At 42.1% G+C, this 26580-nt stretch overlaps 1 protein-coding gene across 1 annotated transcript in view; it reads right to left on the reverse strand.

Annotated features, from left to right (window-relative positions):
- Positions 1-25458, reverse strand: part of LRIT1 (leucine rich repeat, Ig-like and transmembrane domains 1) — a 68071-nt gene extending 42613 nt beyond the window's left edge. Inside the window, exons 1-2 of the mRNA XM_069240659.1 lie at positions 25236-25458; positions 10588-11054 (exon numbers count right to left, since the gene is read on the reverse strand). Of these exons, the coding sequence (XP_069096760.1) occupies positions 10588-11054; positions 25236-25357 (589 nt within the window). The 5' untranslated portion in view covers positions 25358-25458. The remainder of the gene's footprint in view (positions 1-10587; positions 11055-25235) is intronic.
- Between the last annotated feature and the right edge of the window lie 1122 nt (positions 25459-26580).

A 26580-nucleotide genomic window follows, 5' to 3' on the forward strand; every position in this document is an offset into this window, starting at 1 on the left:
TAGAGTTTACACAATCGAAAATTTACATCATATGAGAGTTTGACCTGGAGATGATAATTCTGACAGCCAATCACGGCTGGTGACTGGGCCAAATGGCGGGGTGGGGGCTAGGGCAACAAAATAAAAAAGTATTTTTAAAAAACTTAACTTGAGTGCACTGCTGCACCGCCCTCTCTCCGCCGCACTGCAGGCACCTGCGGTCAATCCTGATGCTGTTCAGAGTAGCATTAAGATTGGCTGGAGTGCCCAGCCAGGGTGCTCCTAGGCAGACTGGAAGCCTAGGCCTGCTCTTTCCCTCCCGGCACACCGGGGTGAAGAGAGAACAGTGCACATGTGTGCTTGGCACTCGCAGCCAATCTTAACAGTGTCAGGATTGGTGTAGGGCAGGCTGGGACCCTTTGCCTGCCTGTAGCGAGGTGACAGAGGAGAGGAGTGCCGGACGGTGGTAAGGTAAGTGTTTTTTTAAATGTTCTTACTTTTTTTAATTTAATTTTAATTCCCCCCCGCCCCCGTGCCGCCCCGGCCCTTCTGCTTCGCTCGAGCCGGCAGCTGCATAACTAAATTTAACCCGTATCCTTAGTTAGCTTGGTATCCACTATAAAACAAATCAGAGATGCAAGTCTCTTTAAAAGAAGGGCTTGTTTTCCTCCATTTGTCACCAGCTTTGTACCACAGAAACTTGAAATTCAAGTCTTCACTGTTGACATCCTTAATTAAGTGTGTTCTTGAATGCCTGCGGATTTGTCAAGATGCCACTTAAACTTGCATCATAATATTTTGATGCAGATATTTGTTCAAGGTATGTCCAGAGCACACATTTTCAAGGTGATATATTGCTTTGTAGCTCTAATGAAAATAATCAAGGTGTGAGAGGCTGATAAGGCTGGAAATAAGTCATGTGATACTTAAATGGGAAAAATATCAGTTTAGGGTTTCTTTGCTAAGGTATTCGGGTACACCATTTACATGGAAGAAGTGATACCAAAATGTAGCAAAACAGCAGCTGATCATGCATGACAGCACGTGGGCACCTCCCACCCATCACGCACATAAAGCTGCTTGGCAGACCTTGAATGAAGGCATATCAGGGTCATGTTTTAATGTACACTACCGGAGTGAAAATCAACACACTGGTTCGTATCCGTGGGCTTCATTGCCAATAGTATGTAAACTGCAGAAACAGTACTCAGCAGTCTGCAGATTGATTTCTGGATTGCTCATGTGTGATGAACGTATGTCAGTTTTGCACTGCTTAAAATTCTAATTACATCACTTTATTGTTTGTGGTAATTCTCACAAAAGTTCAATCGAGAGCAAACAGGCTTGCACTTACCCTGAATTACACTGGGTTATTTGTCTTCTAAATGAGCCTGCCAGCAAGGCTGAAGATGTTCAACCTCACGAAAATATTAAAAGCTGGGATAGTTCATCAAGAACGAGCAAGAAGACAGTGTGGGTGGGAGTGGTGAGTCCACCCCAGTGTCAGACTGACCTATAGGTCAATCAGGCAGACCTGAAGGGTGGTCTGATAGATCGGTTTGTGGCCCACTTTTTTAGCAGTTTGTGGGTCAGATTTATGGTCAGGTGGGCCGGGTTTTACTGTTGACATCCCAAACAATACCACAAACATTGCTCGCAGCAAACACAGCCGCATGCAGTCTCACATACCTCGCAAAATACTAATACATCATGTCTTTACAAGTTCAAACTCTTTAACTTCAAAGTCGCAGAACGAGGCAGTGAAATTTCGTTGCATCAGTTCTGCGTGGCTTTTCCCTAGGGAACGCCTACCTTGCATACATTATACCTGGCGCAGGTATAATGTGACGCAAGTCTTTACAAACTGACGCATTGGGCCCAATGCATGAGTTTGTAAATTTGGAGCAGTTTAAAGCACTGCTTGCTCCGCCTTTGCGTTACAAAAAAATGACACAAAGGTGGCACAAAGGCCTTGCAAATGAGGCCTATAGTGTGATGCGTTTCCTTGTGTTACTTTGCATTAAGGGAGCATTCCATGGGTGGTGCATAGGTGTGCTCATGCAACCACCTGTAAGTTTTACCACAAATCTCAATCTTAAACGAACTGTAGATAGACAGAAATGTTTTAATAATTTTTTTCCTCCTCTGCATTTGTGCAGCATTCTAAAGCACACGCACAAAGAGATAACATTCCTTACAAAATAGTTTTTTGTACAGAAAGAAACCTCCTCCTGCACAAAAACTATGCTGATCACAACGCAGACATACTTTCACTATGACACTAGGATGCTTACTTCTGAACATGGATGCCAAAAGTGTACCAGCGTACGTAGAGAGCAGAACTCCACTACTTCGTTGTAAGAAGGTTACGGTGTGATCTCTCTCTCGTTGAAGCACTGGAGGACAGTAACCTTACCTGCTCTGCTGCTTGGAGTGAATTCTGTAAATCTGGCCTACGCAGTGAGTAAACCATTGCTCTGTATTTCTAAGCTGAACTCCACTCATCACATTTAATTTAATTTGAAGAAAAGCATGGTTGAGGTCAGTGGCTATATAGCACCAAATTTGTGCTGTTCCATCTGCTAATTTCTGTCATTGATATATACTACTGAAGACATCACAATAGCTCAATAAATCCAGCTCAACTTTCGCAGGCACAGCATTAGTAATTTCAGAGTACAGAAATTATCTTTCCTTATGTCTTTCAAGGGCTCTATATCGCGTCTTCAGGTAATTCAAAAATTGGCTACACTGTTCCTTACTTCAGTAACTCCTCCACTGAAGAACTGTTAGACTTTCATCCTTGGCGTGGTCTCCCTTAACTTTTTGCCTCTGTGCCCCAGGTTGTTGATGTGTGCTGGACTCTGATTTTACTGTTTTTTGGTACTCTGGGCACTTTACCACTGCTAACCAGTGCTAAAGTGCCAGTGCTCCTTTACAAAATTTGTATATAATTTGCTTATCCATGATTGGCATATTTGATTCACTAGTAAGTACCTAGTAAACTGCACTAGAGGTGTCATGGCCAGCAAATTAAATGCTACTAGTGGGCCTGCAGCACTGGTTGTGCCACCCACATAACTAGCTCTGTAATCATGTCTCAGACCTGCCACTGCAGTGTCTGTGTGTGCAGTTTTAACTGTAAATTCGGCTTGGCAAGTGTACCAACTTGCCTGGCCTAAACCTTCCCTTTTCTTACATGTCAGACACCACAAGGTAGGCCCTAGGTAGCCCCAAGGGCAGGGTGCAGTGTATGGTTAAGTTACAACATATAGTAATGTGTTTTATATGTCCTGACAGTGAAATATTGCTAAATTCGTTTTTCACTGTTGCAAGGCCTGTCCCTCTCATAGGTTAACAGGGGGGCTACCTTGAAATTTGATTAAAGTGTAGATTCCCTTTGGGAGCGGATGGACATGTGGAGTTTTGTGTCTCTGAGCTCACAATTTCAAAGTACATCTTGTAGTAAAGTTGACGTTAAAATTGTGTGTTTGTAAATGCCACTTTTAGAAAGTGAGCATTTTCTTGCTTATACCATTTCTGTGACTCTGCCTCTTTGTGGATTCCCTGTCTGGGTCAGTTTGACAGTTGGGCTGGTTGCACCTCACACTAGAAAGTGACATAAAGGGAGCTGGGGTGTAGTCTGCATTTCATGATGAGCCATTTTGCTAGGAGGGAGGGGAGGAGTGGTCACTTACACCTGAAAGGGCTGTGCCTGCTCTCACACAATGCATTCTCCAACCCCCTGGTGAGTGTCTGGATTTCAAATTCAAGAGAGACTTTGCTTTCAAGTAGGCCTACTTCAAAGGAGAAAATGGGTATAGGAAGGTCACCCAAATCCACAGACTTTAGAACACTTCTGGAACCAAGAGGAACCTCTTCTTGGAGAAGAGCTGAAGAGCTGAGGAAGAAGAGCTGCCCTGCCTGTGACTGTGCTTTGTGGAGCTATCTTGCAGTTGCTGCTTCTGCCAGAGTAAGAGGGCAAAGTCTGGACTTTGTGTGCCTTCCATCTTGTGAAAATCTCCAAGAGCTTGATTTAGAGCTTGCCTCCTGTTGTTTGAAGTCTCAGGGACAGCAAAGACTTCTCTCTGCCAGCACCTGGCATCTCTGGAGAGACTCCTACTCTGCCCTGGGGTGCTCATCCAGTTCCTGGGACCCTGAAAGGGGAAGCTGGCAGCCTAAGAGAAAGAAATCCACGCACAGAGCGCCTTGCGTGGAAAAGATCGACGAGACTCCGATCTGCGGCTGAAAAAACGACGCTCCGTGGCTGAAAATGTATGCTCCTCAGAAACGTGACCGAAGAATCGACGCACGGAGCTGGTGAAACGACTTGCAGCATCGCTGACGGAGGCTAGGATATCACAACCCGCACTGCATGGTTTTCAGATCATTGTTCAGCTGGATTTTCGACGCAAACACTGCGGGTGTGTAAAAACAATGCAAGGCCTGCCAGGACCCACAAGTGCTGACCTGATCGATGCATTGCTCTCCTGCGGAGAGAAGAAACGATGCGTCCGACCCGACAAAAGGAGACATGACGCAAGGTCTCACTCATGAGTGAAATCAACGCATTGCAAGCCCTTTTTGATGTACTCTCACTCGGGCAGGATTATTTTTGATGCACCCAAGGTACATTTTCATACTAACAGTGTTAGTGTGTGTTTTAAACTACATAAAGACTCTTTTTGCTTTTTAATTGATAACTTGACCTGTGTATTGTTGATTTTTGTCGTTTTGGTCTTGTTTTGTTTAGATAAAAATGTCCTAATCTTCTAAACCTGTATTGTGTCATTTTGTGGTGTTTTCATTAAGTTACTGTGTGTGTTGGTACAAACACTTTACACCTAGCACTCTGAAGTTAAGCCTACTGCTCTGCCAAGCTACAAATGGGCTATGCAGGGGTTAGCTGAGGGTGATTCTCTTTTACACTGTCTAGAGTTAGGGTCCTTGCTTGAACAGGGGGTAACCTGACTGTCAACCAAAGACCCCATTTCTAACACACTCACATTCACAAAGAGAGAGAGGTCCCTTGGGGCCCCTTCCCATTTGCAAATAACTTACAACCAATTTGAAGTTGGTGGTAACCTGTGAATGTTTTGCAACTGCATTCTGGTTACAAAACATTTGTACATACCAGTACAAGTTGCTATTAAGAAGGTACGCCTTTAACACTCCCCTTCCAATTACCAAATCGCAATCCCTATTTTGCGATTCAGTAATAGGTTTCCACCTGGAAAAATAGGGTTAGTACATAGAAAAAGGCTTTTTAGAGGTCAAAATTGGCCCGATTCTGTGACTTGAACTCTTTGCAACCGCGAAATAGTTTTGGCCCTTAGCCTCTAGTAATTTTGTCCAGTGGTCAAACAGAGGTGTTCAGCATGTGGGGTAATTGGACAGTTTGCTACAGTAAGTAAGAAGAAGAAAGGTTTTTAAGTGAAGTGTGTGAATGAAGGAAGTTCCAGTGAGGATGAGAGCAATGTTAAGAAAATTATGCACTGTGATTTACACAGAGATGCACAACACGATTTAACCAAGGAGTTATTTATTTTTACCATTAATGAGAAACAGAGAGGAGACAAAAATAAACTGTTGTGCAAGATGACGATTGGAGGAGCTGAAGTGCAAATGTATGCAGATTCATGTTCTCCCTAAACTATTGTAAATGAGGCAGTGTGGAAAACTACGTTTGGGAAATTGGGAAACAAATTACTAGAACCTGATATATGACCAGAATGTTTTTCTGGAGAGAAAATAGATATGGTTGTTACAGATCCTTGGTGTTCCGGTTCAAGAGTAAAGAATGTGTGCATAAATTATTTGTTGCCAGGAAAGGATCCCGCTGTGTTAACCTGGAGGGACCAGGCTGATTTGCACATTACTCTGGATCCTAATAGCACTGAGCCAGTTATGATTGTGAGAGTGAAACCATGGGGACCGAAATGTTGTGGAAGTTTCCATTAGTTTTTAGTGGGGAGATTGGTATATTGAAGGGCTTTGAATACCGTATTGTTTTAAGATCTGATGTTTGCCCCAAAATACATAAAGTAAGGAATAGCCCTATACTTCTCATGGAGGAGGTTGAGAAAGAGTTAGAGAAATGTATTAATGCTGGCATAAAAGAATCCACTGAATAGTCTGGATTTCCCCAGTGGTGGGAACAAGACAGAGTAGCGGTTAAATCAGGTTATGAACTGACTCGCGTCACTTAAATAACAATACTGTTGTGGATAAATTCCCACTTCTCAAAATTTCAGAGATGTTAGCATTGGTAAAAGATGCTAGGTGGTTTTCCACCATAGACTTATTAGAAGCATATCACCAGATTCAGTCAAAGGAGGAGAGCAAACCATACAAAGCTTTTATCACCCCTACTGCATGTTTTCATCATAAACAGTTGCCATTTGGGCTGGCATCAGCTTTTTCCAAAGACTCATGCATCAGTTATTTGGACAATACTCAAAAGTAAGGTGTTTCCAAGACTGCATCTTAATTTGTGGCTGGGATTGGCTTTTGCGGTGCAGTTTTTAACTTCCTGAGTCATGTTCTATGTGGTGAAGGAGTGACAATCAAACCAAAGTTAGTAGAAGCTTTACAGAGCTTAAGTCATGTCATTCCGGGGTCTGGTTGGATTGTATTCAAAATTTGTGAAGGAATTTTTCAACAGGGTAGAGAATATAACATATTTGTTGAAAAACAAGGTAAAGCTCATGTGGACTGAAGAATGCAAGACAGAATTTGTGGACATAAAAAAGGCTATAGATGCAGCCACAGTCTTGAAATGTTTTGGCCCTGAGTTAGAAAATGTAGTCATGATGGATGCTAATAACAAAGGGTTGGGAGGTGCCTTGTCTCAGGTTGATGAAAAAAACAAGGAAGTTATAATTGCTCACGCTTCCCATGCAATATCACCAGTGGAAGAGAAATTCCCTGTGGTAGAGAAAGAAACTGTTGCATATGTGGAACAAAGATGGCCAAAGAAATTCCTTGTTTCAAATGAATTGAAACATTTTTGGGAACTCAAGAGTCAATTGTCAGCTATTCATGGATATACACTCACGGGATGGTAGAGTCATTCCACCATCCATCCTGAAGGATAATATAATGATGTTATGTCATAAAGGTCACTGTGGTATTGTTAAAACAAAACAGAGAGTAACACATGGTAAGGTGGCCTGGTATGGACATTTGTGCAGAAAGACTGGAGAGAAATAATGGGTGATGGACAAATTCAGATAAATCATTAAGAACTTTGAGGCCTAATATGTGTGAGCCAATTATTCCTAAGAGAACCTGGCACACTGTAGCTAACAATATCTTGGGCCCAATTGGTGTCCCATCAAAATAGTTCATAGCCAATATAGATGTGTTCTCAAGGTGGCCAGTGATCAAAACGACGCTGTGGAAGTGTTGACATTTATTGACAAGGCTTTTGTGGATGAAATGTTACCAATCCAAATCATTAGTGATAATGATGTACAATGTATTTATAAATGTAGCAAATTATTATTTTGAGAAACTTGAAGTGAAGCATAGAACTACTTCTCTATATAATTCAAGTGTACATGGTATGATCGAGAAGTGTCAAGAATGGTGAGGATTGTGAGGTTCAAGTTCATAGACCTGTGTGGACATATAGAACCACCACTCCTGAAGTCTGGGGAGGATCTCCTTTTAAGGTAATAATAGGAAGGGGGCAAGAACAAAGTGCAATCCTGAATGGTTACTGCAGGCATCTGATTTGAATGTGCCTATTGAACAGGTATGTAAAAGAACGATTGATAAACATTGGGAGCACAAAGAAACATTTGACCGCAAGGGCTGCTTTTTTGAGAATGTAGAGATGTGTGAGGGTATTCGGGTGAGGGTAAATAAAACACAGCGGTGAAAGGTGAAAGTCAACTTTCTGAACATAGAATGTAGAGATGAGTGAGGGTATGTGGGAGAAGGTTAAAAAACTACGAAGGTGAAAGGTGAAGGTAATTATCTGAACCATTGCAAGTGTCTAAAGTCTTACACAATGCTGTCCTTTTGAGCGATGGAAAGGTATGGAACCTAAGCAGAATTGCTGATCTAAAAGGGGACAGTAGATTGTACGAAAGGACCTCCAGGAGCTTGGGTGAAGAGTTGCATTTCAATCCTGTCATGAAAAATCAGGATGTGGAAGTGAGCAGTGAGATCAATAGTACCGCAACAGTGAGACGGGAACTGTTAAATGAGATGGATTTGCAAAAGGAGGGTGAATATTCAGTGATGGTGACTGAAGCAGAGATAGCTAAAGCAGCAAATGTACCTGTTGGGGATAGTAATTATGAAGGTGACAAGTGTTCAATTGGAAGTTTGAATGACAATTGAAAGGAGAAGGAAGGTCATAATAGAAGGGTAAGTGCTAGCTAGGATCAAGTGAATGTTGGATTTTGTGTGTGACACAGATGTACTTTGAAGCCATGAGTAGATTTTTTATCAGTTTTTATTTTGGAACTCATTAAGTGGGGAAGATGTGTAAAGTTTACTTATGTATAACTATCTTTACTATTGTATACGATGTAGGTCACAATGTAACCTTTGTATATTATTGTGTGTGTTTACACTTGTATGGTTCCTTTAATTCCTTCAGCATGCGCCCTTTGGTGTACTATTTTCCTATATCTTGAAACAGTGAGCAGTTGCTCGAGTGGGAGGGCCAAGATAGGACGTGTCCTTGTATGCTGTACATTGGTGCTTTAACTTAGAATAAATTATACTTGGTGCTCCTTGGTTTCCGACTTTACAGTAATGCTGAGCTCGGCAGATCCATGTTAAATATTAGCATGTGATGCAAACATGATGCAATAGTGCTGAATGTTGTGAATGCAAATATCTTCTGCTTTCACGAGCTAAAAGTAGAAACCAGTCAGGTGACCTTTGAAAGTTCATGGAATAAACATACCTCTACATGTGGGATATTTATCACTATTTATCGCGTTTTTGCAGGAATAATGACGTCCCTCATACCACATTGTATACGTATTTAACCATACTAGTTGACAACTGTTAATACTGAAGGTTGCTCTGGTGTATTTTAGGTTGTGAGGATAATTGGATTTATTTCCCACAGCCTTATATTTAGACTATGGTGGGCCCATATTGGCTTTCCTACTGGGTTAGGGTGTTGTCATTTGTTGAAATGCATTTTTCCTCATCAGCTACAACCCTATACTAAAGGTGCTACACCAAAATGTGATAGACAGACTTCCCCTTAGAATACCCGATGCAAGTTATTTTTGTCCAAAAGTTGAAACAAAGTGCGGCTGAAATTTCTGTTTCACCTGCAAGGTCTCACAAACGTCACACTACACTTGTTATGTCGAATTCCTTCAAAATGTCTCAGCAAAATGTTAGCACATGTTGATGGGAACAACGCGAACAACCAAAATGTTGTGGACTTTAAGCATTTTTTTGGTGATTTGCATTCTCATGCCCAAAATAGATGCAAATTATCATTCTGCTCCAAAATATAATGCTAAATGACAGGTTTGTATTTAGCACAACTTCACAGAATTGTATTTAGTATTTGCATAATTTTACAAAAGCAAATTACGCGAATGTCACTCACCCGAGACTAAAAAACCTAAACGTTGCCATTTTTAAACTGCTTATAATATAGTGTCTTATGCCTTGAAATTGCCCAATAGGACACAACTCTTTAAAGATACAGATACTTTTTGTCCAGACTAAACATTAGATATAAGCAGCAGTGATCAGTCTGCTTTTCATTGTTGTTTTACACTACATGAAACAACCAGGAAAGCACTTTTATTTAATTTTTTATTTTTCATATTGTAGAATTTCTTCATGATTGATAATTGTATGAGTAATTTCATATTTAGCCTTGCTGTGTCTATTCTCATGTAATGTTCCTTATTTGTATTCATGACCTTCATGAAGCTTTTTGTAAGACACACCGTTCGGATCCGAAAGAAATCAAATGATACGTTAAAGATCACCTAGGTTGCAGTGTTTACCCTATGTTTTTTCTCTCTCACTTTAAGCCAATGGCATGCATCAATATTGCATGTTTAAGGCTATTGCTTTGTCATTGTTTATTGACTCCCGCCTAGCATAAATAACAAGAGTAGCTGATTTACTAAGGCACTCCTCCCTCTTTCATACATATGCTACTCTCGATTTTCCCATTCCAGAAAAATCTTAATTGAACAGGTAGTTGAGCCCAATGTGGATTTAAACCCCCTTACACTCAGGCAAACAAAATAGTCTAAAACTAAACATATGTGGAGACAAAACCAAAACCAGTCTGCTACCTACATAGGCAAATTTAACTCTAAGTAGATAGTTTTTTCCATGCATGGGGTGTGTTCTATGTCATGGAAAGTAACTGCTTGTTGGAAATATTTTTTCTCGCTTATAACAGGTGCCCTGATGTTCTACAGAGAGATTACACTCTGGGTATTTACAAGATTCCCTTAAATTCTGTGCAGCAATTTTCTCCTTGCACCATTTCAGGGCTTCTGATTTCCTACGACCACAGCTCTATAGAACTCATGTGATACCAAAATCAAAAACAGCATGCACTCTAACCATTTAGTAACTTATCAACAATATTCCTCTTACCTAAAATTAGTTTAGATCGGTCGTTCATGATGTAAGGAGCTGACGGAAGGTTCATCCAAGTTTTAATCAACTCTTGAGGAAGTGTCATTAGTTTATTGCTGGAGAGATCCAGAAAGCTGATGTTCTTTATGTACTGAGCTGCCTCCTTGGGGACAGAAGACAACTGGTTGTTGTGCAAGTTCAGCAGCCTGAGCTGAGGCATGTCACTTAGAGATTCCCAGGGAAATGTGACGAGGTCATTCCCATCCAGCCGGAGCTCCTGTAACCTGCGTAGTCCTCGGAAGGTGATGAGACTGAGGCTGACCACAGAATTATAGGGCATCCAGAGGAACCTTAGGTTGGATAAAAGGTGGAACGCTTCACCAGGCACCCGCCGAATGGCTGTTTTTTCAATCCGGAGCTTGACAGTGTCCACTGGAATATTCACTGGTGTTAAAGTCATCTCATGGTCATTGCAAAGCACAACTCTGTTTTTAGAGAAAAACAAGGAGCTATTAGTGAAATAATCAATGTTCTAGCACATACTACACATTAACAATGTGTTTTATTTTATTTTTTCTGTACGACATGTGTAATAGCTACCTTGCTGTAGACAACATGCGTAATTGCATATTTGCTGACATTCATGGCCCATTAGTTTTCTCTGAAATCTACCAGAGCACATTGCCGCCTGTGTGCCCACCATACAGGTGTAGGGTAAAAAAATATGTAGCTCTTTAATTATGAATAACTGTCTTTTTATAATAAGATCTGTGATGTCCCTTGCATGTGTTTACATCAAAAACCATGCAGAAACTAAAAAAAGCTGTTTCACTATACCACACTCTTTGCACAACATAACACTGGCCTAAATATGTCTAATTTAGATGTGCAGATAAATAAGAAAAATACCTAGTACTAGGTTCGACAAGATCCATAGAGCTACCAGTGTGCAGGTGTTCACTTGATTGGCATTGTGTTGTGCTTCCTACTCCAACATGGCTCCACGATTGTACCAGTAGAGTTAGCAAAAGTGGAAGCCTACAAACTGAACTGCCAGGTCCCTCAAATATCTAATTGATGTTGTTGGCACCAGAAAAAAATGAAAATAGAAAGTAATAGATCAATGAGGGTATCCAAAGCAGATGGGAAAGGGGGTGTCACTAAGGCACAAAGTACAATTGCAAGATCTCAGGGAAGACAAATCTCCAATAAATATTCTGCAAAACAAAGCCCTTCAACAAATGATAGATGTGGGGTTCTAGTGGCTTCACTGGTTCCATCCAGGCGTTGACAAAAAAACATTATGGTCAACCACAACTCTTTAACTATTGTGAACACCAATCCTTGTCAAAACTTCACTGGTGAGAATCTGAACTCTTAGGGGAATCACAGTGGTGTGTGTGCCTGTACATCAACATTAGATGACTCAACTTGAAGAAGTATGCAATAGTAACCTGAAAGCCGTCTGAAGGAGTGTTCTACTTCTGCTGCTTAACAGTTTAACCATATACTTTATGTTGTCTATTGGAGATCTCTGACACAAATTTTGGAGGACAGGAAATAATGAGTGTGAGTGCAACATATGGCATCCATCCGCTGAAGTTCGGCGGCCTAACTTCTGTCGGGGAAAACCATTAGCGTTCGATGCAGGCAAACTGTATTGATCACATGAATATTAACAAGTTATTTACACTCCCGAAGTCTGAACCTTAAAATGGTGTGATAATATCCCGCACAGTAAATACTACACTCCACAAGATTTGTTTTTATTGCGTATGCAGTTACTACCAAGCATTGTTCGGGATTCAGAAAAAGCTACGACCGAGGGATTCGGAAATGCTACATATTTGAGAAAGTGCTACCAAAATACCAAACCCTTTAACTATTAAGATAAATTTAGAGTAAACAGACTATTCTTTACATGCACAACATGGCATTATATCTGGGTATAGGCTAGTCGTCTTTTCATGCCATTCTAGAAAACAATCAGTACAAATCAGGCAATGGTCAACCGACCACTCGCCTCAACAAAAAAAGGTGAAGTTAGAACACAGATCTATACACATGATATACAGGCCCATACGGCATGACACCCTACAAAGATATTTTCAGGATCAAATTAATCTTGCTTTGACATTAAACAATGCTTACTATTGTAAACAAGGTTTTTAGCAAAGAAATCTAAACAAATAATGTGCAACCACATACAACAAAACAACCTAACACAGTCATTCAGTAAAAATCCCAAACCAATCTATAAGGCATTGAGTCATTTGTTGAGAGGGGTAGAAGCCCCGCTCAAGCAACAACCTCAATCCTTCTCAGGGTAACCCACACAAGTCACTAAATTACCTGTGCTTAATCCTCTGGTACCTTGGCACAAAAGCAGTCAGGCTTATATCAGAGGCAATGTGTAAAGTATGTATGCAGCACACAAACAGTATTATAGTGGAAACAGAACACAAGAGAAATCCCAAAACAACGTAGGAAAATAGAGTAAAATGTAATAAATGAAATGATAACGGAATAACAACAATCCAATCAGTAGCTATTCATTTTCAAACTTTTAGGTAACTATAACAGCAAGAAGCACACAGCGCCTCTTGCAGTTAGACTGGGGAAAGTCACAAGTTCAGGACAACAGTGATGAAGTGAAGGTCAAATTCGGGGACCAGGTAGGGTCTTGCGGGCTGTTGTTGCTGAAGCGCAAATAGCTAGTTGTAACTTTAGCTTCCTGGTGGTTGATTGTCAAGGACAGTCACTGTTGGCATGAGGTCTCATGTTGCCAGTCTCCGCAGACTGTCACTGACCAAACTTTGGGGCTTTCAACTTTTCTTCAGAAGGACCTATCACCAATGCCAGCCATGGGTCCATGCCATTCATGCAGGTACCTTGTGTGGATCAGACTGACTTCAGCAAAGGTCAGCAGCAGGGTTCAAGCATTTCCATGCAGGTCCATATGGTGCTGGTCAGCTGGGCAGTTGCAGTGAGGCCTCTGTAAACTTTTTGTGTCCTTGTAACTCACACAGGAAATGAGCCAACTGGCCTTTGGAGTCAATCTGGGTATCCTAGAATCAAGGCAAGCAGGTCCAATCTTCCTTCTTCTGAAAAATCGCCCTTCCAGCATCAGGGCAGTCCTTTAAGCAGCATCACAACCCTTCTTCTGAATGTTCCACTGGTCTAGGAGTGTTCTGAAGAGTGGTTCTGGCCCTCCTATTTTTTTATACCTGATGCTAGCCTTTGTGCAGGAGAATTCCCTGACCTACCCCAAAAACAGGTTCTGCTCAGTTCTTCTCCTTACTCTCTTTGAAATATAATCAGGGCAGAGGGCAGCTTGGCGCTAGTCATGATGTCAGGAAGACCCTCACAAACAGGTTTCCTTTGGAAGCAATACACAAACCCTAACAGCAGAACCATTCACAGGCAACTTACTCAGGATACTGGCAGAAATCATAATTGGTTTGGATGAGAAAATGCCAACTTTCTAAAAGTGGCATTTTCAAAATTGTAACTTAAAATTCAGCTTTACAGTTAAAGATGATTTCAAATTCCAATGCATTTGAATGTAAAAAGCATTTCTCTAGCTGCTCACAGTCTAAGGTTAGGACTCAGGAAATGTAATAAGGTGCCTCAGTGTTAGTCCATGGAAGGGACATGCCTTACAACAGTGAAAAATTGAATTCAGGAGTTTTTCTCTGCCAGAACACGTAAAAGGTAAACAAATAAGTCCTACCTTTTAAATACTATGCACTTGCCCTTGTGGTGTTTAGGGCCTACCTTAGGGACGACTTATAAGTTTTAAAAGGAAAGGAATAAGTCTGGCAAAAGGTTTATTTTCCCCAGTTGAAATGGCAGTTTAAAACTGCACTACAGGCCTCAACCATGGGGGGGTGTACAATATGTTCTGCGTCCCACTAGAAACACATAACTTACAGGTCCCGGGTACAGGCAGTACCATTTAATAGGTACTTACAAGCATAGGTAGGCAAATTTTACCAAGTTTTGAAGGAGAGAACACAAGCACTTTAGCACCTGTTAGCAGGGGTAATGTGCACAGAGTCCTAATGCCAACAAAAATGAATTAAGCAAAGTAAGGGGGCGAAGATAAAAAGTTTGATGGAACATCATATCAAGGGATGTCAGGTCGCACCTTAGGCCCATATAATGGCAGAGAAAATAGCAACAATAGATTATAGCCATCATACAATTTCTTTAAAGCAGCATCAAAGATCTTATCCGCCTTACCTTGGAATATAGGCAATGTTGCATTCACCTTAAGCACTTAAGCAAGGCCTGTTTTTGCTTCTTTCACTGACACATTCCAGACATAACAAAGAGCCAGATGTCTCAAATGTTTTTACCCGTTCTGTCTCTATGGGAAAATGTGTTCGTACATATGGCCCAAAGTCCTTCAAGTTACGGTTACCACTACTTAGAACGAAAGATGAACCACCATATTGATCATGCACAGGAAGACATTTTTATATTTTAAATCAAGCCTTTATCAATCTCTGGTATGACCACACATATAGTACCCTCAGTTGAAGGATAGGTGAGTGGGTCACAGGAGATTGACTCAGACAGTGAGCCACCCAACTCAGTGCTAACTCACCCAAATGGGAAGGTTACTAATAGTTCTAATGAGGGGATATTATACATCTGCACTGGCCTTGTGGGACATCTCATCTTCGCATCGGGAGCACCTCTCTGCCCACCACCCCCAGAGCAGTGTATTTCTGCAAGGATGTCAGTGGCATACTGTTTTTATAAATATATCGATGCTGCAAAAACCACATAGTGGATCTGAAATAAGGCTGTTATTGCTAATATATCGACGCTGTATGAACTATATGGATCAGAAATAAAGTTATTGGAAAATTCACGAGCTGTTGAGTTGGACATAGATTCTCTACCGAACTTTGAGTGCTCAGAACTTTCTGTGCTTATCAATTATTGAACCCTTACTCGTTCAGACGGTATCGGTGAGCGACTTCCCTTTGGCCTGGCTAATTTGTTTCTTGGAGTGTGCTGAAATAACCCGATCCAAATAATTTCTGCACTGACAGTGGTGATGGAATGGTGAAATTATAGATTTAGCAGTACACACCTGGTATTTCATGTAACTTATACAAAATAAGTTTATGTGGCCACAAAAACTTAAGTCTGAACAATACGCTCATTAGACAATCAAAATTAATAGGACTTGTGATAACAGGGCATTTCTCACAGCCACACTTCTATGTTGAACCAAAATCTTTAAGCACAAATATACGGCCCGATCAACAACAAAATCTAAACGTACCAGTAGAGATTTACACCTCTGCCTGGATGTACTTTTATATGTTTTTTCGATTCACAAAACTTCCCAAGAAGTATGCCTGAAAAGCTACACAAGATGCTGGTTTTTAGGTGTAATAGTATGAATGTCAGGTAGCATTCATTCTGTGCGCAAATCCACAGTCCATATATTTCAGTATGCGGGGAATTGTACCTGATCTTCAAATGCACACATTTTTCTTATTTAGTTAAACATGTTGCCCATGAAATATGTGAGTTGTCTTTTCACATTTCCATTACTGTAAAGAGAATATACGTTAGCCTTTCGTAAAATAATTTTTCTAACCATTTCCGGGATGGAAACGGATCATATTAGAGTTTGAGAATGCCCACAAACATATATGAGAAATTTGTGGCTGTTGGTGTACATTTATGACTGAAAATACCTTTGAGGAAAAAACCTTTTTCTTCTAATAGTAAATATTAGCATCAGTTGAAATACCAGACAGCCGTGTGCCAGTAACTTACTAGTTCTTTACTGATTATCTAGTCAGTGCCTTTTATAACTGTACAGGAACAATGGACTCATTGAACAATGCTTTTCAGAACAGTAAAAGGCTGTTCTGTAATTGCCTGAAGCAAAGGGATTTTAAAACTATGAGATATCAGTAGGACAGGTTTTGATGTGCAATTTAAGAATTTCATGTTTGGAAAATTACGTTTTCGTAAACTGGTCTGGTTAAGATGTGGGAGTGTCAAATAAAAGCATTTTTTATTTCAGGTGTTCCGGTGTGCGCTGCACAAATTACATTATCAAGTCGGTCATTCCATTGCTTCCTTTAGTGTATCTCTGCTAGGGTACATTAAGATTGTCACAAATTCCATAACGACACTTTTTCGAATCGTAGGGCTTCCCACAGTGACTACTGTGTAGCAATATTCAAATTGATGACTTTATTGAGTCTGCAAAACAGCAGTTTTGAATGATCATAACTATGACTGTCCGTAGCGGCTTCAGTGGGTAATACCAGAATTGTTGGAAAACTGTAGTTCCTATATTTTCATTATTGTACTTGCTGACTTTCGTTTATTTCTCTGTCTTGAAACCCTATCAAATAATTCGTTGTTGGGTGCTCCAGTACACTCAGAAGGTAATCGATCAGGAGTGCCCTACCCCTTAGTCCATGGAAACTGTGGATGTCTTGAATTCCCTTATATTTCTGTACAAGCTTCACAGCAGAAAGCTGCGTTGCAATGACAGTTTAATGAGAAACAACGTGGTCCATTCAATGGCAAGGTCATGGTACGTTTTAATATTTGCAAGGTTATTGCCATTTTGGATACTTTTTTAATTTGGATTTTTGTTATTACTTTTCTTACTTGTTTGTGCACATTTTGTGGAAAGGAGGCATGTTTCTTAAATGAATGTATAGCAAAGCTTTGCATCTACTGACATTGGAAGGTGTAATGGATTGATTGCACGGCAGAGAATATACAGGCATATGTTTGTGGAGACGCACCCTTGAACATTATTCCCACTCCCATTTTTTTGCCTCCACAATGAAAACATTTCTGCATGTGGAATCGCTTTCTCTACACACTAACACATATTTCTAAAATATAGCACGTAATATACCCCATTTGTACCACTTCTAAAAATCAACTGTTAGTATTATACAATGTATTGATACTTTAATTACTGGCCTAATAAGGGAAGAAGAAAGCCAGTCTTCCTGGGATTCAAACTCATGACTTAACTCTTCTTAATGTCATAGGCTTAACTCACTAAGCCATCGAGCCAAAAGGAACCGAATGACAGAGTTTAGGGGTTTGTTCCAAATCAAACTGCACTACTTGCATCAACTTGTTGGTATAAGGTTCAAAAGTCTATTTACGCTGGAAAATCAGTGCAAATATTTCAAAACACCAGCAGGGTTTAGATGTTTTTTTCTTTTCCCAACCTGAGGAATAGTTATTCTCATGTATCCTAGACACTCAAATGGGAACATGCATTCCACCGCCCTTATCAATCAAGGCGCCCAAATAGTCCAACCATCTGGAACAGTTTCTGCATTCTGTGCATGGAAAAGCGGCAGATCTAGATTCGGTGACAATGATTCTTGGAATTCTGTGAGCAGGGTGAAATGTGTGGTCCTGTAGGTGGCACCCACAGGATAAAGAGATAAGGAATGATAGAGAATTGATTTACTATTTTAAAAGTTTTACTCCTTGTTCGTTCTTTGGGTCTCCTCATGAGTGGCCCATTTATTCTGATGGGGGCCAGTGACTGGTGTCACAGGACCACTGCGATTACAAATAACTTGGGAGCACCACACATCAGATTTTTTTCCTGGATGATTCCAACACTCCAAAAGTCGATGAAATGCCATGTTGAAAATACTCTTTAAAAATGGGTAAAGACAGGCCCTAGATCACACCCTCATACACGGCACCTTAACCACAAACTACAGATATACGATTTGACACTAACCAAAATTAAGGATACAATTACCACCTTCCTTAGCACCAATGATGCATTACACACTCCTGTTGCCCTCTTATGGGATACACTGAAAGCAGCACTATGAGGCAGTTTCAGTGCTATAGCTGCATGACTCAACAGGGACAGAAAGGACAAATGACTCAGATTAAAGGGGTAGATGAAGGAATTAGAAGGGGCTCAAAAACAATCTGGTTCCCATTAAGAGCGGTGCCAACACATGATAGCCCAAAAGCAGCTTAATACCCTAGGTTCCATATTTATACTTTTTGGCGCAAACCAGAGCCGGTGCTGGTTTGCGTCAAAAACTTTACAGCTGGCTAATGCCATTCCTAAGCACCATGCGGGTGCCTTATTTAAGGATTGACGTTAGCCGGCGCTGCGGGCTGGTCAGAGTAAAAAAAAAATACTCTAACCAGGCAGTGTCGGCGTAGGGGAAAATGGGGGTTGTGCATCAAAAAATGGTGCAAGTCAGGTTTGAGGCAAAAATCATAGCTCAAACCGGACTTACGCCATTTTTTGATGCACAAACCCCATTGAAATGACTCCTGTCTTAGCAAAGACAGGAGTCATGCCCCGCTGCCCAATGGCCATGACCAGGGGACTTCTGTCCCCTGGGCATGGTCATTGGGCACAGTGGCATGTAAGGGGGCCCAAATTAAGCCCCCTTTGCCACTTATAAAAAAAAAAGAAAATACTTACCTCAACTTACCTGTACTTACCTGGGATGGGTCCCCCCCCCCATCCAGGGGTGGGTGGGGGTGGCAGGGGGTGTCCCTGGGGTCAGGGAAGGGCACATCTGGACTGCTTTCATGGTCAGAGAACATGGAAGGGAGCCCACAGGTCGCTTAACGCCTGCCCTCACCCAGGCGTGAAAAAACGGCTCACATCAGGCTGGGCGCCGTTTTTTAATGCCTGCCCCCCCCTGTGCGTCAAAATGATGCAGGAGTATAAATAAGGCGCACAGGCCTTAAAGTCATTTTTGGGACAGGAAAGCTTACCTTGCATGTCATTAACGCAAGGTGGTTTCCCGCATCCAAAAAATGAGGCACACAGAGGGTTTTTGACGTCCGCGGGGTCAGGTGTCAAAGTATAAATATGGGGCAAGGTTTCCACCGAATGTGCGTCAAACTTTTTGATGCACATTCAGCACAAACAGAGTATAAATATGCCCAGATGTGGATAAGGTGAAATACGCGCTTCTTCTCACTAAACAAAAATATTAAGCAGGGTGTAATAAGGCAGGGTACCTCCTGGCACATCGACTGTGTGCTCAGGTGCTCAAACAGAGAATACCAGAAATTGAAGGGTCACAGGGCTATAGATTGTATGAGGATGCATAAATAGCCCAGGAGTTTGAACACTTTTATTCTACCTTTTACTCAGTGGAAGCACTTAACCTGGGGAAGCTGAGGCATATCTACTGCATGCACCTATGGAATACATCCCCAAAAATGATGCCGTCCACCTGGACAGTGATATCCACCCAGCTGAGGTACTTTCAGCTATTGCCTGCCTGCAACCAGGCAAAGCTGCCCCAAGCCAGGACGGCTACACATATGATCTTTAGAAAACGTTTGCTGTCCAAATTCACTTCTTGCCCGCCTTTAAAACTCCTTCAGCATAACTGGGTTCACTTATGGGCACTATGAGGGAGGCATCACAGAACTCCCGAAGTCTGGGAAGGATCCAATACTTTAACATCATAACACCCTATCTCATTATTATATGTCAGTGCCAAGATCTTCACTAGTGGCTCATCTGGATCCTTATATGCAGTGTCTGGTTGGCCCTGATCAGACCGGATTTATCCCTAAGAGGGGCTGTAGTGACAAAACAAAGGCTCAGACTTAAGAGGACCTAGTGCCTCCTTGCGCCACATTAGCGTCATTTTTTATGAACCTAATGTGGCCCAACAAGTTCAAATTTGCTGTGCCATATTTACAAAGTGGTGCAATGCATGCATTGTGCCAGTTTGTAACCGCTTATGCCACATTATGCCCGCACCAGACATAATATATGCAAGGAGGGCATTCCCCCATTAGGGAGGCCGCAAAAAATGGCACAGTGGAATCTAAGAGATTTTAATGCCTACAGAGAGTAGGCATTAAAAGGGGGCATACCATTGTTTTCAATCGGCCCCTATGTACTCCACAGGATTAGTGCCAAAATGTTGGCGCTAATCCTGCAGAGTGAGTCAATAGCACCAACAATGTTGATGCCATTGCCCCTACCCTGCATGCGCAATGGTTTGCATATATTAAATATGGCGCACACATGGTGGTGGTAGGGGGGCACTAAGGGGCACAAGAAAAGTGGCGCTGCATTGAATGCAGCACCACTTTTCTTAAGTTCAGGCCTAAATGTCTTCTACATCTTTGAGACAAAACCCACCACTCCTGAATACCTGCACTCTTGCTCTCGGTTAACGTCGAAAAGGTGTTTGACTGGATGCGCTGGCCATATCTCCAACTGGTACTGACCAAGGCAGGGCCTGGAGCCAGGTTCCAGCATTGGATATGATGTAGTTACAAAGATCCTGAGGCCTCAGTCAAAGTTAATGAGATGATGTTGCAATCCTTTAACATAGCATGTGGTTCCAAACAGGGATATCCTCTATCCTCACTCCTTTTTCTCCTCTATATGGAGCCATTCGTAGAAAGGATCCACAGGAACCCCCTTATAGAAGGCATCACCATTGGACACCAAGAGCATAAGCTTGCTCTTCATGCTAACAATGTCATGGTAGCTATTACACAGCCCTTCACTTTTGTCACCCCACTCATGCAGGAGGCCTGCTGGTATTAAAGTGAATCTTCAGAAATGACAGGTTCTTTACCTCACCATTCCACAGAGCACCAACTCCAGCTAGATCATCTCTTTCCCATCCCCTGGGCGACTCAAGGAGTCACACGTCAGGGCATACAGATCCACTCCACACTAGAACATTCAGCAGAATGTAACTATGCTGCACTACTCTCCACCACCAGTGCTGACATGGAAGGGAGGCCTTATCTCTTGGTTGGGTAGGATGACAGCAGTCAAAATGACCCTTTATCTGAAAATACTCTGGTCTGACCGCCAGACCGCCAATATGGCAGTCGGGAGTATTACGCCCAGTCAGCAACCTTCCCACTGCCAAATTATGACACTACCAGCGGGCTGGTGGTAGTGTCTGCAGCGGTGTCACTACAGCAGCATGCTTCAGCTCAGAGGGTGAGCCTGAAGCACACGCCGCCTCAGTTCAGCGCCAGATGCACCTCAGGCGCACTGTTGCCATGCTCAATGCTGTGCATGGCAACAGTTTGCACCAGCAGTGCAGGCATAGAGGGGATTACATGTGCCCCCAGCCACACTGCCCAAATGGCTTAAAATTGCCCAAGGGTCCTGTTTCTGCCAAGCTTTTCATGGCTGGGTCCCTGCCCTGAGAAACTTGGTGGAAAAGCAGGTTGTGAGTAGCATGGCGGTGCCGGCATCTGCACTGCTGCAATTGGCTACAGCTTTCCCTACCACCACCGCTATGGGATCCAAGATACTGGCAGTTGCGGCAGTCTTGTGTCGGTCCGACCACCTTCCTCATAATCTGGTGGGCGAACTGCCAAGGATGCAGCTGTCGGACCACCACCATGGGTACGGAGATCCCAGTACTGCCGTACTCGTAATCAGGCCCTCCATGTCATCTAGATGTGCCCCTGCAGCCTCCAGACCATGAAATTGGTAAGCTACAATATTTACTCGAAGGCTACATCTGGGAGGGTAAAAAGGCATGTATGCCAAAAAAAAAGGCATATCTTTCTATGGCAGAGGGTGGCCTGGCATTCCCCACGTGAATCAATAATACCAGACAATGCAACTTAGATGTATGGTAGAACCAAATAGGACTTGTACTGAGAAACACTGATGCTTTATAGAGCAGGCAGTGGCGTGGATGCACATTTTGAAAACCCCATGGCTCCCTATGCCATACCAGCTGGCAAGCATTTATATCTCCCCAAGAGTAAGGCCAGCAATGGGAACATGGGACAAGATACAGCTCAAACAGAAATGATCTACTCACATATCACCACAGGCACCTATACTGGGGAACCCAGGCTTTCTGTCAGCTTTACCGGAAGCAGCATCCCTGCCATGGCAGGAAGCCAATTGCAAATGGGTGGGGGGCTTGTCTGATCACAGTAGGCTATTTCTCTCCCGCTTTGTGCAGCCAAGCAAGTCATCTTGTCCAAATGGGGCACAGCTAACACACCGACGCAGCTGGATTGGCAGAATAAGCTCTGGGAACTCCTTGGCATGGAGAAACTAACAGGAATCGATGACCACAAGCTACCACAATTTTATACAAGTTGGAGGCCTTGTCTACGATTTCTAGCCCGGGACTTCCCGGAGCTCTCACGCCCTACCTACTTGCTAATACCTTGCCTCACTCGACCTGAACACTGAACAGAATGAGCTGTGGAAGCTGCAAACTGGATAGTGCTCCCTCCTGCAGGATCTGAAACGATCGCACGCTCTGATGGAGGATGGTTTTGAGAATATCCCATCCCTCTTTTTCCAGGACAGTCACTCTTACACCTGCCCCCCATCCACCTTCCCTCCTCGCCTCCCACCTCTTCCAGTTTATTCTCTCTCCTTACATGTTTATCTCACCGGCCACTGGATGTTGGTGAGGGTACTGTAATGTGTCGTTTTAACCCTAAAACTGTCAATCAAATGAATTTAAGCCATACAAGGGAGTAAAGCATGCTGGAAACAGCATAGAAAAACAGTTGATGTGTGCTATTTCTAATTATACACTACTTTTAAACGCACATTTTGCATCCTCAGGCTGCTGCTAAATGTCATTTTCACACTGGACAGCCAGTGTAAATATAATTTTTAGTTCTGTCATGAATGCAATGTTGTCTGCAGGATGCATTGTTGGCAATACTTTAAAATAGCCAAACACTGGGTGTAGCTTCACCAGAGGTGTATTACTCTCTCGACCATGATATTGGCTATTTGGTGTATCACTCGCTTTCCAGGAAGTGCTCCTATTGCGATGCTTGAGGGTCTATTTCACATCTGAAAAGTTTACTCAATCATAACGCTGTTTGTGTCATTCACTTGTTTACCTCCATCAATCGTTTTCTAGAGAAGGCACCCCGTTTTTGCTACTTTGTCTCTGTATTGGCAAAGTCAATAACATATGGATTCATTCGGGTAACCATAATTTGCATATGCAGAACATGTCAGTAGTTTACCAATGACACTGTTTACATGAGTTGGCACATTAAAGCATGACACGTTAGCCTTACCAATGTGTGTTACCCTTGTCATCAGTCAAATTTCACTTCAAATAACATTGTTGAGCAAAGTGTATAGAACAGGGGCAGAACTACTGAGTATCACCGCAGTTTCATTGATACAGCCTCAAAAATGGGATCTATATTTGGAGAGAGTGTGAATTGTATGAATTGAAGAATCCCAGCAGCCACCACACTAGCATTCTCCGTGCTCTTGGACATACAGCCAACTGAGTTCAAGAAAGTTCATAAATAAGAGCGAAAAAACACTTTACTGCTTGTGGGCCTTGTTTCCAACTGTTCAATACTTCAAGCGTGGCTTTCTATCGTTCTTTATTTGTGAAACTGTCAATTATTATATTTTACCTTTGAATAACTATTACATGGCTTATTCCTGATTTGTGTCTCCAGTATGGGTGCGTGTATGACATGATGGAAAAAAAAAAAAACTACAGTCGGGACATAGAAATCATTGAATGGCTTTAAACAAAGCTTACTCGGATGCACCTTTATTAGGTTAATGAATTGGATGGTTGCCAGTGTTGTTGCATCTTTTGGCAAAGCAAGCGACTTATTTTATTGTAAAAGATAGCAACAACGAGCAGGCAGATGCTTATTCAAACCATTATGCTGCAACCCATGTGTTGCGTTTTTCCTTTAAAAAAAATAAAAAAATGTCAGGTTTATAAAATAGCATCCCATCTACTTTTAAATGGTATCATGCCGACAGACTTTTTCCACAGTATTTATGTGGTGACTTTCATAGAAAAAAACTGGCCGGTTGTGCTCGAAAGAATCTCTTTAGATGCTCTAATATATCTACCTATTATTATGTCCTCTGCTGGGTCTAATAAAATCAGCACTACCAATGTCATTTATTGCGTGTCCTGCTGGAGGCAGGGGGCAACCTATGTCCAGGAGAGAACCAGGTTTTCAGTCTAAGAAAGGTAAATGTACCCTTAATTCATCGAAATAGACCTCATACACACAATCAGCATTTATGCTGGAAATCTGGGATAGATAGGACCTAAATGGGTTGCCCCTCTTCTAGAGTCTGCATTGCCTAGTACTTCATGATCTTCTATCTCTCAAGGGAAGTAGTCAATGAGGACAAATACGCCTGCTTGTATTACTTTTTCAACTACTTAATGTCCTCACTAAGTTTTCAATGCACCAATCTGAATTATCTTTCCCGTTGTTGGTGTGTTAATTCCCCCCGCCATAATATTGTTCTCAAAAAAACGGTGCACTAGTTTCTCTAGAGCAGTATGGCCGAGCGTCTTCAGTTTCATCAGCTAGTATCGTATATCAGTATAAAACTGACGAATGCAATGCTGCACCGGTGATAATTACATTGCCTGTCTCCTGTGTGTCACAAGCATCGGCCTGCTGCTTTTGCTGAAATCAGATTACCCGGTGCTCAGAAGTTAATCCTGTGGAGAATAAGGCTGCAGGGCAAAGTGATTGCAAAATAATTAACAAAGGAAACAAATAACATTGTTGGAAAAAACATTACATTACACGTCATTTTGTTTTATACACGAATAATAACATCTGTATTAAATGCTTATTCTTTAGAGTCTATGTATTGTATGGGAAAAACGTACCTGGATTTGGTCCCATCGCCCAGGCCTTGGAATGTGCAGACACACTGGGAGGGACAGGAGCAGATTGCCCAAGGCAGACCCCCTAATGCCAGGCAGCAGAATAGACCCACCGCAGTCCACATGGTTGCCTGACCATGAGAATATGGGAGACCTCGACAGATAGGTAGGTAGGTCCTGCCCCTCCGGCGCTCGACGATACACGGTCACATCTTGTTTGCTGCCTTCCGCCTACAGTGGGACGCAGGATGCCTCAGCCCCAGCTGATTCCATCAGATAAAAAAGGCTACGCAGGGGATTAGGGATGGGGCGTGGGTTATTCTCGTGTGAATGCTTACAGCTTCCTGGAATATCGCTGTAAAGCACTCCCGTGTACAGGGGGCTCACCACAGGAGCCTGAGGTCTATAAATGTCAGCCATGTGCCATTTGTGAATGCACAGCGGCTGTCATTAGACATTGGCACTGGTGTCAGCCCTTTCTTATTCTTATCCCCTGGCCTAGTTGTGCACGTGCAGGTGATTCCGCCTGTTGACTAAATGCACATGCGTAGGAGCAGAAATAAATGATTTTAATGTCTGTGGTTATTTGAAAAAGTGTGGAAGGGGCTTCATGTAAAGGTTTATCTATCTCCTGAGAGATTTTAAAAATGTTTGCCTTGTGGTATTTAATATTATTGTATAAATATACATTCAAACTGTCGTATACTAATCTAGCTCAGCTATTGGTTCCGCATTACATCATTCCAGTAAGCACCATCTGCGAGAGGTGTGTCACAACTTTCCTTTTAAACAAGAATATATTTGTGCTCATCCGAAAAATACAGTGTATCCGTTATCTGATTAGGCTGAGATTGTGGTGTTTCTTGCTCGAGTAAAGAACATATGCAACAATCATAGCACAGATAAAATATAGGTATGGCAGAGAGGGCAGGGTAGTAAAGCACTGTTAACTAATAGTTCTTTTACTACCACCATTAAGTAACAGTTTTTAACTAGCATAGTTAACTAACAGTTCTCACGATCTAATTATACAATGCAACCTCCTCACTTAATGACTTATGTCTTGAAGAACCTGTTCATGCCTCCCTACCAAGATCTTTGGATGAGCACTGACGGCTTTCTATAGGTCACCAATATTTAGTAGTTTTGTTCCCAGCCGTTGAATGCTCTCCTCTCAATGTTATTTATTCGTATCTACCGAAAAGGGCTCCTCGACAACAAGCATAAAATGGAGGGTACTTCATGCTTCACCCCGTCTGTTTTTTTTAGATTGGTGCTTCTGCCGAAATCAATCTTTGTTGCCTCAGCAAGTGTTAGGGGGGGAATTTAACAATACTATACTGTGTTC

This window comes from Pleurodeles waltl, chromosome 6 (assembly GCF_031143425.1).
Source record: "Pleurodeles waltl isolate 20211129_DDA chromosome 6, aPleWal1.hap1.20221129, whole genome shotgun sequence".
NCBI lineage: Eukaryota > Metazoa > Chordata > Amphibia > Caudata > Salamandridae > Pleurodeles > Pleurodeles waltl.